At 50.9% G+C, this 14,225-nt stretch overlaps 1 protein-coding gene and 1 long non-coding RNA gene across 12 annotated transcripts in view; one reads left to right on the forward strand and one right to left on the reverse strand.

Moving 5' to 3' along the window:
* LOC135315900 (uncharacterized) overlaps positions 1-14,225 on the reverse strand; it is a 30,674-nt gene that overhangs the window by 7,707 nt on the left and 8,742 nt on the right. For 6 of the 11 annotated variants that reach the window (XR_010375383.1, XR_010375384.1, XR_010375387.1 and 3 more), the window contains 3 exons: positions 6,956-7,352; positions 5,829-5,990; positions 4,324-4,507 (listed from right to left, as the gene is read on the reverse strand). This is a non-coding gene — a long non-coding RNA (uncharacterized LOC135315900). The other 5 variants (XR_010375379.1, XR_010375385.1, XR_010375380.1 and 2 more) reach the window with 4 other exon arrangements.
* Positions 9,468-12,195, forward strand: WFIKKN2 (WAP, follistatin/kazal, immunoglobulin, kunitz and netrin domain containing 2). The gene has a single exon (XM_064466840.1). It carries the CDS (start codon positions 9,488-9,490, stop codon positions 10,928-10,930), a length of 1,443 nt encoding a protein of 480 aa, XP_064322910.1. The 5' UTR covers positions 9,468-9,487; the 3' UTR covers positions 10,931-12,195.

Below are 14,225 nucleotides of genomic sequence, written 5' to 3' on the forward strand. Positions count from 1 at the left end.
TAAAAGTAAATAAGTGTGGTTAAATTAGGGTTATTTGCAGACTGGAGTGAATCTGTGCAATGGGTTTAATAAAATTCATTAGCCTCTCACAGCAGTAAATGTGGAACTAAATTAACTCACGTTCCTGGAGAAACATCACCAGCTTTGGTGAAAGATGTGCCGAGCACTCGGCCTGAGCATGCGCCTGGCCCACGCCTCGCTTTTATTCTGAGCTTTCATTCAAATCGAGCTGAAACCAAGCAGAAAACATGGAAGCTCAGCAACAAACGTCCTGGTTCAACACTGAGGTTACCGTGCAATGGCTTATACAGCCACAGCAGCGCTGCAAGACACGGGAACATCGCCATTTGCTCACCACGGCTTTGGTGCCAGAGTTTCCTGAAGTGCTGTTACTGAAGCCAGCCATGAAACTAACCGCTAGCTACTAAAACCTGCAACAAAGCGGGGTGCTCAAGCCTCCGGCTGCAGCCGTGCGCCTGCGTGGTGTGGTGGTACCCTCCCTCGTCCAGCCTGTACGCCGTGCGGGGAGGTGACTGAGAGGGCCTGACTTGGAAAGCGTGGGCCATGCAGTGATGCCACGGTGGCTGTGATTTCTGCTTCTCGACTTTCCAGGTTGCGCTACAGATCTCAGATTTCCCTAACTCAGATCTTAGCTGATGGAGCCGGTCTCGGTCCACATTGAGGGTGACAAAGAACAGGGCTGGAGGGGACTTTGGGAAGTGGCTTGGACCCTCCTGCTCTACAGCAGGATGAACTCATTCCCAGCATTTGACCTTTGCAATCCTGACGACCTAAAGATGCCAACTCCACGGCCTCCCCTAATTATCTATGGGACATCTAAGGCTTTGCCTCTGAAATAGAGAGAGAAAGAGATGGGCCAGTGGAAGACAAGGCTCTAAGCCCAGCTTTTCCCAGTATCTCACTGATAACTGGTTGATTTTCTTCCTTTGTACCCTCTTTGCCTCTTGCTGTGCTGTTTCAGACAGAATAAACCTTGCAATAATGAACCATCATCAAACTGGCAATTGCTTCCTGCCCAGCTTACGCTAGCAGAGAAAGAGAAAGCAAATGATGATTAGTCGTATGTCTGCACTCAAAGATAAAACCCCCGAGCAGAAGCCATCTGCCGAAGCATAAAATAATAATTCTGGCGCTAGCCTCGTCTGAGTGCAATGCCATCAGCTCTCACCGAAACACAACGTAACGCAGGCCTAATGCTGAGTTCTAGCAGGTGGCCCATAACCCTGTAATAAACTCCCTGACATTATTGATTTTTCCCCCCAAACTGAGCCCTTTTGTCTAACTACATTAACTTCTGCTTACTGAGCATCTGCGCGTGAGGCAGAACGCACATAAACAGCGGCTCATTTCGGTGAGCGATTGCTGCTCTAAATATGCCCCCGGTTCCCCGAGCCTGTCTGTACACGCTGTTATCGGCTCAGATGGGTTATTTCAGAAGTCAAAACCAGCACTTGTTAGTTATGGGCGCTTACAGGGAACCCTGACAAAACTCTTAACTAGGGGGAAACTGAAACATGCTTCCCCTGCTGATTACACATACAAATGGCCCTGAAAACAGGACCCGGGCACTCAATTACCATGGCATACCTTCAGCCCAAATCCGCCCCTCTCATTGCTTGCGCTTCCAAAGCGTGTGGCCAGCGCAGCCTTCGTCTTTGCTTTGGTGTTCGGAGGTGCATCACACGGTGCCAAAAATTCCTGCTCGCTCGGCCAACCTCCAGCGTGAGACGCTCGCCCTCCGAAGGGCTGCGGAAAGGCGCCCGGGCTGGGCTTCCCGGCTGCGCCCCGCAGCCCGGACCCTGCGCAGCTCCTGCCGAGGTTCGTGGGAGTGGAGCGACGCTCCAAGGGGAAGATTTGGCCCTTTGCAGCCCGGAGCAAGCTAAAGCCGAGGTCCCGAGGCATCATCTGGATTGCTGTGAGGGTTTGGAAGCAACGGTACGGCTTAAGGCAGGCAGTTGGCAGCTGTGCTCCAAAAGGGATCTGGCGGTGACGTTCCCTCTCAGATGTCTGGCTATCAGCTTTAAGTGCAATAAGCTTTACATACAGGCTGGAACATCGCTACCTTCTAAATGAGACAGAGGGTTTTTTAAAGTGCTTTTCTGTTCAGGCATTACATTTTCATCTGTGCAGTGACAAGGAGCCACCTAAGGAGCGTGAATGATGATGGTGGGGCTGAAGATGAGCATGTCCTGGGGCTGCCTGTGTGTTCAGGGTCCCTGCAGGCAGGCAGGCTTTAGTGCAGATCGCTGGCCCAGGCGGTGCAGGGAGTTAGTACCAGGTCCTGCTGTGCCCAGCTGCCCTGTGTGGAGGAGGGGAGAGAGGCCTCAAGGACCAGAGTCTTTGCCTTAAGCAAAGCTTAAAGGCAGAAGAGGTCCAGCAGAGGCACGCAGGTCTAACCTGCCACCCCTGGACGTGCCTCTCCTGGCAGCGGGTGCCGCGGGCATCCACTGCAGCCCCAGCACGGACGAGTGGCTGCTCCAGCCGTGAGCCCTCGTGTTAGGGCTCTCGATGCTGCAGCCAGCAAGGCACCACCTGGCAGCGACGAATCGTGGCTGTGCCGGGAGAGGGGGTGGTTTGTGTTTGTGTTGGCAAAACTGGCTGCGAGTGGCGGCAGGCCCAGACTGCACGAGAGGCCGAAGCTGGAAAGGCCCCATTGCCGAGGCAGAGATCAATGGGAGATGGGAGGTTTAACGTGGCAGGGGGACAGTTCCTGCCAAGAGCCCTTCCACAGCAAAACCAGCAAATCAATCTACCATCCGCCGAGTAACTCCGGATGAAAATTGCTCGTTTTGCATAATAAATATGACCAACAGTTTGCTGTTCCTTTAACAGTGGTTTAAGAAAAAACCCAACACAATTACACTTTCCTGTGCACCAGAGAATCCCATTTCCCTCCTCCATTAGAAGGGGGTCACACCAAACACTGGGTCAACACTTGGCATAGCAGAGAAGGGCAGGAACACCCCACAGGACCTTGGGAAGAGTATAAGAAAGGGCAAAGAAATTGTAATTTGCAAAAACCAGTCGCAGTTAAGCCAATTCTAGAGCAACAGCCCTAACCAGGACCCCGGGCATCCTAGGAGGGCTTTTCAGGACCGTGGTGTAGTGTCGGACAGACATCTGTGGAGGACAGGCTGGTCGGACACCATGTGTCCCCACTGCTGGGAGCAGATCTGAGATGCTGCTTTGTGCCATCAGGGCTCAGGTTTGTCCATCTGAGATCCAGAGAAAGCTCATCCCAGCTCCCCATCCAACAGACCCAGCTCAACGCCTGGATCAGACAGGGGACTTCGGGGTAGGAGCAGGGTTTATTCCAAGGCTTGTACTCATTTGGGAAGATCTTTATCACATCAGTATCTGACACAGATGAGACAAAGTAAGCCATAAATTTAGCGTTCATAATAGATCCGTTCATAGAAATGGAGAATAAGGATTATTTTACTTTTTATATAAAAGAAAAAAAAAAGCATGATGCTTTATAAACAAGAAAGAACAGAAGAAACTATGCCCAGGGGCCTTGTCAAAGACTGTGATTCACAGCTGGTGTTGGTGTTCTTCTGGAGTACCCGGTCAGATTCTTTGAGGTCAGTGGAGCTAAACTAATGTAAACCAGGCGAGAAACCAGCCCTCAAGGAAACGCAGGAGATATTGAGTGCATTAGTCAGGCAGAGCTTGGCTGTTCCTGCTGGGACAATGGGGGTCCCCGGTGTCCCCAAGGCAACGCAGGGCAGCCTGCATAGTGGTGTCCCCTCCTGGGTGTGCTCCTCAGGCTGGGTAACAGCATGTCTGGGGTGTCCTGGCAGGGACGGGGCAGCTGTCGAGGGTTAGTCAGAGTCCTCACTGCCTCCTCTGACCTCAGGAGCTGCCTGCCCGCATTCACGGGGAGATTTATGGCACTGTTTTCCTCTCTCTCCCGGCTGTGATCAAGTGGCCAAGGGCCTGATCCTTCACGGGGCTGAGCACTCCCTGTTCCTGGAGCAATGGCAGTCGGAGGGGCACAGCGTCCATCTGGTTTCCATTGGATTAGGCCAGGATTTAATTCCCTAAGAGGCTTCCTATGCAAAAGTTTTGCCGAAAGCCTGATTTCTCAGTTAACACAGGTTTCCTGTGTCTCATTTATAATGTCAGTGCAGCGCCCTGACAAAACCATCATTGTCATTGACAGTTGCTTTGCCCTTTCCCCTGGCTCCTATGGGATGTCCCTGCCCCTCTCCGCTGTGCCAAGTGCTGACCCAGTGTCGGAGGTGACAATGCATCAAATCCAGCCATTCAAATGGCCTTTCCTTGAACAACCCCACTGACCTGCAGCGAGGACACAATTAAATCAGCTGAGTTGCATGTCCCACGCAGCTGCTCCTTCAGCTGGGCTCAGTCCCCTGTCAGCCCTCGAGCTCCGCCGTCCTGGCCATCGCGCACCGCACGTGGTATCTGCGTGTCCAAAGCGGAGGGCCGCGGTGGGATTTACCTGTCCCTGGAGAATATCCCTCTGGATGGAGGAGGACACAGCAAAGCAGAAGAGTGTTCCATCTGTCTGATGCAAACCAGCGTCTGATCCTTCAGAGCCCCATTCTGCACCCCCACAGCTGAAATGTGCCTCTGGGCAAGGGATTCTTGGTCTCAGAGGGGGGAAAAAAAACCCAAGATAGCGTTAGTCCTTCCTCCTTGGAAGGGAGTCCCGCCTGGGGTGGGCCCACACCGGTGGGTCGCTCACTCAGCATGGCCAAAGCGTGCAAGGAGGTGGCTTTGTGGCACCAGAAGAGGGGCCAGAAGCTGCAGAGCACCATGGACCCACCAGCTCCCAGCTTCTGGCCCAGTGGGTTAATGGGGTAAAAGAGCCCGAAAGGATGGCAGAGATTTATCCATGGCTACGTGGTGGCAACGCCACGGACCAAGGGCAGGTTCCCTGCACGTACAGCAGCTGTTAGAGTGAGACCCCACACTCCTCACAGCGGCTCCTCTAGTGCCCGGATACCCATGCTCTTCGAGCCCCACAGGCAGCTGGTTTCAAAGCTTATCTGTAGTCAGTTTTACAACATAAAGTGTCTTTGTTTAGTCAACAGAACCACTAATACATGCGATTTTGTTGTTAATAGAGCTGTAAGAATTTTAAGTACCTCTTGGGAATGTGTCATTTTTGGTTGGCTTTTTTAGGCATCACAGGGTGCTGCGTTTGTCTTTGTAAACAAGTATTGAATAAAACATTTTGCGCACAGCCGCACTTTGTACAAGTGTCATGCAGGTTTCTAAAGTTTCAGAGAGAATAAATCAACTGCAAACTGCTGCCTGGTGGTTGACTTCGCTCCTTATAAATAGCTAATTTGGACAACTTCTCTCCACACGTCATATGAAATTCAAATACTGTGCATATCGTTAATGCGGTCGCACAAATCAAAACTGCTAGAGACTATTTTATTAGCCTGGGTTGCCACAGAAATGCCACAGCCGAGGGTAGATCGGCTCCAGGTTGCTCTCCCTTCCTTTTGGAGGTGATCCTTGGGAAACTCCAGCAGGTCACTGCGCTCTGCTGCCTTGCCCCAGGGGAGGAGCAGGAGCCCCGTGGCCCGAGGCAGTGCCTGCACGGTGGCCCACTTCACTGCTGGTTGTACTGGTTGGCAGCCATCGTCACTCAGGGGAGAATTAGGCCCAAACTCAGCCATGAAAAACAACCCCGGTTTAATAAAGCCGGGTCTGTCGGCTTTGCAGCGCTCAGCGCTGGGCACAGGGCACAACCTTCCCTCCCGCCAAAGCGCAGCGCTGCTGGTCCGGCCCTGCGGAACCCCACGTAGGATGCCAGGATGCCATCTTACCTGGTCCTCCCAGGAGGCTCGTAGCACCGTGCAGGATCCATCCAAACTAGCCCAGAAGTCAGCCCAAAGGCTCTAATCCTGGAAGGTGCTGAGCAACTGTGACTTCTGCCACTCGTCTCTGGATTTTGGCACGGGTTCAGCACGAGCAGGATCAGCCCCTTGCTGTAATAATCAGGGAACGAGGAACTCAGCTTGACTGAACTTCCCCCCCCCGCCCCCCAATGCAAAAATGCTGTACATTCCTTTATGCAGGTTTCCATAGAGTTGGACTTCTACTATTTTTTTGTTGTCGCTGTTAAAGGGGTCAGCAATGCACTGTACAATGGGATCTGGCTGTCAGGAAATGTGGAGGAATTCAGGGACACTTTTAACATCTTGCTGGTGGGGTTGGAGGGCAGCGTTAAAACCAGCATCCTGGAAATCTCCCCACCAAAGAGAAGAAAAAAGCCCGGAGGAACCCCACGAGAGTTACGAAGACATGCTGCTTTGTCGATCCTAAGTTTAAATAAGTTATTTCTTCCCTACTGCCTTTGTGAAAATATGATATTCTAGCTTTAATTGCTTCAATCCTATTACTTGTTCCTTTTAGCAAGTGATTGTGTAGCCCCTTGCCGTGGGGAAATCCCCTGACTGCGGGTCCGTGTTATTTAGACAAGTACTCTTTCAGAAGTAAATGCCATTCTTAGCATAGGGAAGTACTTTAGGTCTAAAGGGGTTAAGAAGGCCTCCCTGCATTCAGAAACATGCAGGGGTCCCACCGTGCCAGTTCCAGCCTTTTAAACTCTTTCCAGCTTTTTTTTCTTGCAACAAATCTGTCTGACTGCCACCAGGACATAGGAAGCGTGTGCCTGTCAAAGAAATCAAGTTTACTTTTTCTGACTTGTTAACAGAGGCAGGGTATAAATAGAGCTAACTCTGCTCAGACTATTAGCATTTCTCTTAAAATAAGGGGGTAACTTCCTAGGACCTTTAATCCAATGAGGTCCAGACCAAACTGCATTATCAACAGAGGCAGCAAAGGAGCTTGCTGAAGTTTTTACAGGAGTCAGGTGCATTTAGGTTCCTCGAAAATTTAAGGCTTACCAAACAAAAAAAAAAAAAAGCAACCCCAAGCAAACAAGAACTACCTCCAGCTCGGTCACTGCCATTGCCCTGGAGAAGTTCTGAGATGTTGTTGGTGCTGTTCACTCGGTGGATGTGGATCTTGCTGGGGAAGAGCAGTGTCCTCTTGCTTCTGGAGGTCTCTCTGAAAGGGAGAGCCCTACCTCCAATCCGGTACTCCCACGCTGGGATATGCCCCAATGACATGAACCCCAACCTGTGGGTAGACGCGCAGAGCACTTGCAAGAGAGAGTGTGAAGCTGACCTGGTGAGTGATGCACGTTTTTATCTCTCTGCGTCGGGGGCGATGGGGTTTGCCGGCGGGTCTGTTTGCTCCGCAGGCTCTTTCTGTTCCGGATAGAAATGCGCCGGCGCTGTGCAGGACTCGATGCAGACAGCGCACCTATTTCATTGGCCCGTCACCTATAGAGAGTAGAAGAGGTTTGATGAGTTATCAGTGGAGTGGGGAGGTGTGTGGCTGTCACTTACGCTGATGTGGGTACAGCGCTCGCGCTGTTTGATCATTTTCCGTGCTTGCCTGTCAAAAGAAACGTCCAGATTTGATACTCCAGAACTCAGCGCGCCTCAGGGCCAGTCCATAATATTTTAGCAGTGTCACCATGCTCTGTGTTGTTGGTGGCCATCATCAATGCTTTATATTCCTGGGAGGAATTCTGTCTGAAATGGTTTAACGTGTAAATCATCAGCCTTTGCTGCACTTGAAACACAAAGCGTGCTTGGAGAGCAAAACAGGGGCTTGGGTAAAATGACCAGGCAGATGTTCTCTGTGATGCTCCCAGCTCAAAATGTGTTTACCTTACAATGCTAAAAATGCATTTTTCAACCTGTCAGCACTGCCAGCTCAAGCTGGCAACTGAAAATACCTGCTCGTCCTGCTTCTTACATCATGCAAAGCTCCTGCAGCCCAAACCAGGCTGACAGCAACATGTACCATGCTGAAAAAAGTCATTGGGTTTATGTTCTGTAGCCAGGTCGTTTCTGCAGTGCTAAAAGGAACGGGGAGAAAAACAAACAAAAAAACCCCAAAAACCAGAAAAAGGCTGGCCGTCAAGTAAACAAGATTTGCTCTGATGCATCCCATGTGCTACGAATGAAGGCGCTGTGTTTACTTTTGCCGTTCCCAAATAAGCCCCCTTTATTTCAACCACCAGGTGCAGCAATGAATATTAAAACACTTGGAAAAACCCAGCAGCAGCAACAGAGGACGTTGTTTTAATAATTTACTGGTCAGAAACTGAAAGCCAGAAGCCACCAGGCTAAAAATAGTTGCTTTTGCCTTGTGGCAGCACGGAGCCCTGGGACCTCGCATGGAGTCAGTGGTCTGCAAGCGGCCGAGGACTCCGCCACCGACGCTGCTAAAGCCGCGCTCCTTAACCTCAGCCGAAAACGTTACCCGTTCTGGTTTCTAACTTTGCTTCTGAAACCTAGTAATGTGCAGCAGGAAATGGGGAAAGAGTTATGTTATTAGGTCATCTTTTTCCCAATAAGGAAAGGATACTGGACTCAGGGGAAGCTATTTAGTTTGGTAGCTTAAAAAACATTTTGTTCTCACTTACGGAGAAAGCCGTTGGATTTCAGGGGGGTTGTAGAGGTTTAACACACCGTGGAAATGTGCCCCGATGCTACATGGTAGCAGCATTCATGGCCCCTTAAAGTAATCCATAACAACACAGCAGCTGTGATCACACATATCAAATACCTTTTCTGCAACGAAGATGAAAATTCTGCTAAAATTAACTGCAATTTAGAGCTGACTGTAGCTGAGACGGGGTGTAATAAATCACTGGAAGAGCGATGCTGCATTTGAAAATAGGACTAAAATAGGACAGAGAAGCCATAATGAGCTGTTTTGGGTTTGTTTTTCTAAATACCATAGAAAAATTATTTTTGGAGCAAGAATTTCCTTACTTTTGAGATATTCTATTATTTTCTCTACAATGTGAACAATTACAAATCCTTGGCAGTTTCACCTCCAAGAGTAGGCTGTTAGTCTCAGGGAATTCAAATAATACTTTACATACTTCTGTGGAAAATAAGAAGGATTACTGCCTACAGCCATATGATAAGACCTTCCATCCGCTCTTGTTTCTCAGGGCTTGTCCTCAGGCATTTCGGAGAGCGCGGGAGGGGGGTTGTTGGTTCGGCAGTCAAGCAGTCCATGTGACTTTAGGAAAGACTTGTGATGAGGTTAGTGTTTAAGAAGCAGAAATACATTTTCCTTCCCTAGAGTCTTCTCCTGAAGCCATTCAGAAACCCCAGTGTGTTTAGACACCTCTCAGGAGGTGCTGGAGGGATGTTTCCGCTCATTGCCAGTGGGGACGCTGAATTTTGGACCGCGGACATCTGCGGCAGACATGGGTCCCCTGAGCCTAACTCCTTGAAAGCATGTGGCCTCTCTGCTTGCTGGGTCTCTGGAAAGGACTTTGCTCTGTCCCCAGTAACGATCGGGTTGTTTTCTTTCCCCGCAGGAGTGTGAGACCTTCGAGAAGTGCTGCCCCAATGTCTGTGGAACCAAGAGCTGCGTGGCGGCTCGGTACATGGACGTCAAGGGGAAAAAAGGGCCGGTGGGAATGCCCAAAGAGGCAACCTGCGACCGTTTCATGTGCATCCAGCAAGGCTCAGAGTGCGACATCTGGGACGGGCAACCCGTCTGCAAGTGCAAGGACAGGTGTGAGAAGGAGCCGAGCTTCACCTGTGCCTCCGACGGGCTCACCTACTACAACAAGTGCTACATGGATGCAGAAGCTTGCATCAAAGGCATTACCCTGAACGTAGTCACCTGTAGGTACCATCTTACCTGGCCGAACACCAGCCCTATCCCACCAGAAACAACAGCTCGCCCTACTACTGCCTATTCCGAGACAACGGTCATCGATATCTTGCCGCCTGCTCTAGTGAACAACCCCGTCCATCAGTCCGTCTACGTGGGAGAGACTGTCAGCTTCCTCTGTGACGTTACAGGGAGACCCAAGCCAGAAATCACGTGGGAGAAGCAGGTCGACGGGAAAGACAAAGTCATTATGAAGCCAAATCACGTCAGAGGGAATGTCGTGGTCACCAACATCGCCCAACTGGTCATCTACAACACCCAGCTCCAAGACGCAGGCATCTATACCTGCACTGCCAAAAACAGCGGTGGCCTTCTCAGGGCTGATTTCCCTTTGTCAGTCATCAAAGGAGAACCCACATCCAAAGAAGCTTCCCAAAACAAAACACATTTTCCAACCGATGAGTGCCTGAAGCAACCGGACAGCGAAGACTGTGGGGAAGAGCAGACCAGGTGGTACTATGACGCAAAGAAAAACAACTGCTTTACTTTCATCTATGGGAACTGTAACAGCAACCTCAACCACTTTGAGACCTACGAGAACTGTATGTTAACGTGCATGAACGGCCCAATCAACGTTTGCAATCTGCCAGCCCTCCAAGGTCACTGCAAGGCCTACGAGCCCCGATGGGCCTATAACAGCTTGACAAAGCAGTGCCAGTCCTTCATTTATGGCGGGTGTGGAGGCAACGAGAACAACTTTGAGAGCCGGGAGGCCTGCGAAGAGATGTGCCCTTTCCCGAAGAACACGCACTGCAAAGCTTGCAAGCCACGCCAGAAGCTGGTGACAAGCTTCTGCAAAAGCGACTTTGTTATCCTGGGCCGTATAACAGAGCTGACCGAAGACCAAGACTCGGGACATGCCCTGGTGACAGTGGAGGAGATCCTCAAAGATGAAAAAATGGGATTAAAATTCCTGGGGAAGGAACCACTAGAAATCACGCTTTTGAACATGGACTGGAGCTGCCCATGTCCCAACATGACCACAGTGGATGGCCAGCTCATCATCATGGGAGATGTCCACAACGGCATGGCTGTCCTACAGCCAGACAGCTTTGTGGGGACCTCCAGCATCCGGCGCGTGAGGAAACTCCGCGAAGTCATCCACAAGAAAACCTGTGAGCTTTTGAAAGAGTTCCTAGGATTGCATTAACCTCCTTCACACGTGTCAGCCGTCCAGACCCGTGTGTTATGTAGGGCTAACAAGCGCTAGGCTAGTGCACAAACTAAACGAGCTGTTTGAAGATACACCGTAGGAATTATGCAGAACCCTTATTTTAATCCATTAATGATGCTTAGCAACAATGTAGTATGGTCTTTGGCAAGCACGTAAAACAGCAGCAAAAGGCTATTAATCTTGCATTGAAATCAATTCGTCCATATAGGAGTGCCATTTAACTAGATGACTCACTGCAGCAATTATACAATTTTTATGTAGCTTCCATCATAAATGACGGAATTCATAGCATTTGTTTAGCTAATTGGTACACAGCTAAGTAATACGTAATGCCAACCTAATCTGTCTCATTCACAGTATGGAAATGTTATGGTAAGTCATTATAAGTAAGGCACACTCGTCTCCTCATAGCAGCACTAATATTTCGAGAGAAAAGCCTGTAAATTATTGTCTCTATTTACACTTGTGCACATTTAACCAGTCTATGCCTTATGAATGTGCTTCTGTTAATTGAAATTTTCCTAGCAGTTTTCTTTGGATTGTACCTCGGTTTTAAATGGCAACTACTACCTACTTGCAATCCTTACTTGAGGAAAAAAAAACTCCCTTGATCCTATGCCCAGGACAACCGGTCCCTGCAACAGCCCAAGGCACAGTCTCACCCCGAAGTGACTTTTCTGTCATCGGAACAAGGTCAGCAAACACCCTCGTTCCATTGCGCTTTCCTATTTTTGTTCTAATCTATTGTCTATCACAAAAAGTCCAAGGCAGGACGACAGCGGTGTGCTGCCAGCTCTCTTGCTTTTGAAAGTCCTTTACACCTGAGCATACGCAGCCATTTATTGCTTATTTTTCATTAGAAATACCGGTTTTATAGGTGGAGAGTAAAGTAAGAGGAGTCAGAACAAAATTCAAACTAGAAAGTGCGATACACAGCCTGCGGACTATATGACACAGACACAAAGCTGCTGAAACCAAAACGCACAGACACAGACACACAGGGTGGACACTCTTTAAAGGCGTTTCTCGGTTTGACCATTTTAGAGCATTCTTTGAAACCACGGAAAACATTTTCCACCAGGCCACTGTAAATACCCGTATGAATAATTACCCTAAGAAAGACAGCATGGGCTGTGGGTGTGAGCGCGCGCATACACATAGGATCGATCATTTTAACATTTGTGTGTCCAAAACTGTAACATTTGCCTATGCAAAAATTATTAAATAAAGAAAAGGCTGATCCTGGAAAAATCCTGCCTCCGCTCAGGACTGTCTCTGCAGGGGAGAGGGGTGAGCGTGGCGCGGCGAGCCGTGCCGGCGCCCTTCGTTCGGTGGGTCCGGCGAGCCACTACGGCGGTGCCCGGAGCTTGCTGCCTTGCACTAAAGGCCAGTTCAAGGCTGGGCCGGCGTCAAGGCACGTTTTGGGGAGAGGAAGGAAGGTGCAGTGAGCACCACTCCCTGGTGCCCGCTGACGGGCTGGCTGCGGGGCGGGCAGCGGGCCGGGGCCGGCGGTGGGCACGCAGCTGCTTTTGCAGACGTTCGTCGGGGCTGGGTGTGAGAAGGGCTGGAGGAGGGAGGTTAAATAGGCAGGTGCTGGGCTTCAGCATGGTGCGCAAGCCTCTAACCCCCCCCAAAGCCTGTGCATGGTGGGTATTTTGCGGTGGCAGGCAGGAAAACTAACAGTGGGGGAAACAACGTTGAATGTGAGTCCATCTCTGCTGCCCGTGAAGGCTTTCCATGCCCTGCACTGGCAGCCGAGCCATGCGCAGAGACCGCAGCGTGATGGAGACTAGGGCTCCTCTCCCAGTGGTCTGGGCTCGGGTTACGGCCAAAATGCTCTGGCAACAGGAACGCATCTGAATCTCCAGTTATTTATATAATTTCAGAAGAAGCTGGGTTAGAGGGACAAGAGCCTGGGTCAGACTTGCTGACCAAGAAAATATCTGCCTGGTTTTTTGTGGCTCCTTTCCTAAGTGTCCAACAGGTAAACCCCAATTAAAGGTCTATAATGTTTGTGTATGTTCTTGTAAAGACCATTTTCTGGAGCCAGGAGATGCCAGCCCCGCTGCCCTCCGAAGCAGTTAGCACCTCTGCCGGATCCCCGGCTGTGGCAAGCGCCACTGTTTTGATGGCTCATCTGTCATTTGTCAAGCAAGCTGTAGGAAGTGTCTTCTTCTTGCCATACTTGCTAACACAGAGGCATCGGAGGATGAAGGTTTAATAAAGATTGGCTTTATATGGCTCTTTTTTTCCAAAAGCTAAAGGATTTTGCAAGTGTGGGAGTGTTGGAGTGGCTCGGGAGACATGTACCCCGTTGTTCCAGAACTGCTGGGATGCAAACGTAGCTGAGAGCAAAAAGCACACGATTCATTGCTTTTCCATCTAGCACATCACGCTGCTTAAGCCCGGGTCTAAAACGGGGTCTTACCTTTTACTCGTGGTGAAACCCCTGGGAACAAAGCCTGCACTTAAAGCGAAGCGAGCGTGCAAATGATCTGCTGCGCCGAGACCCAGAGTTGTGCAAGGTGCAACGTGTCTCCCCTGCAGGCGTGCAGGCCTTGCTTGCGCAGGGGATCCCGGGCGATGGTTTGGGTCAGTTTTCCAACACGGTGCAGTGCGAGGGGACACTGAACAGGCCAGCCCAGCTCCCAGACATGGTACGGCCACGCTCGTGTGGCTCCTGCCCAAACCTACCGAGCCGAGCTGCTTCCGAGCCCCACGGTGTCTGCGGGCTGCGCGGGCGAGCGTCAAACCCAGCCGGCACCCCGCTCCGGCCCCGCGCGGGGACGCGGGCCCCACTCCGCTGCGGATCAGGCTGATCCGTTCGGCTCCTGTGGTGCCATGGAGGCACGCTGGCCAGCACCACCTCCGTGCCAGCGAGCAGCCCCGCAGCGACAGGTCACCCGGAGAAGACAGATATCGGGTGCCCAGCCCCGCCGGGAGCCCCCCAGGGACGCACAGAAGCACCACGGCTGCCCCGAGGCAGAAGGAGCAGCGCCACGGGCATCCCCTCGCCCGCTCACCAGCAGACAAACCACCCCGGGCCACGCTGGGAGCACTGCACCTCCCCGTGGCATGGGACTGAACCTAACACCGAGCCTCTCCACCTTCTGACCTTGAAGAATTTAGCTCTCCACTCAAAGCTAGTATTTTAGTTCAGCCTCTTATTAAACCCTTAAGAAGCCTAAAATTCAAGTCTGACCAGCCAGCCAGCCTGAGGGAAGCCTACGCACAGGGCCAGGCACTAAAGGATGTCGTTAAAGCCTTTGCA

Source organism: Phalacrocorax carbo, chromosome 16 (assembly GCF_963921805.1).
Source record: "Phalacrocorax carbo chromosome 16, bPhaCar2.1, whole genome shotgun sequence".
In the NCBI taxonomy this organism is placed as follows: Eukaryota; Metazoa; Chordata; class Aves; order Suliformes; family Phalacrocoracidae; genus Phalacrocorax; species Phalacrocorax carbo.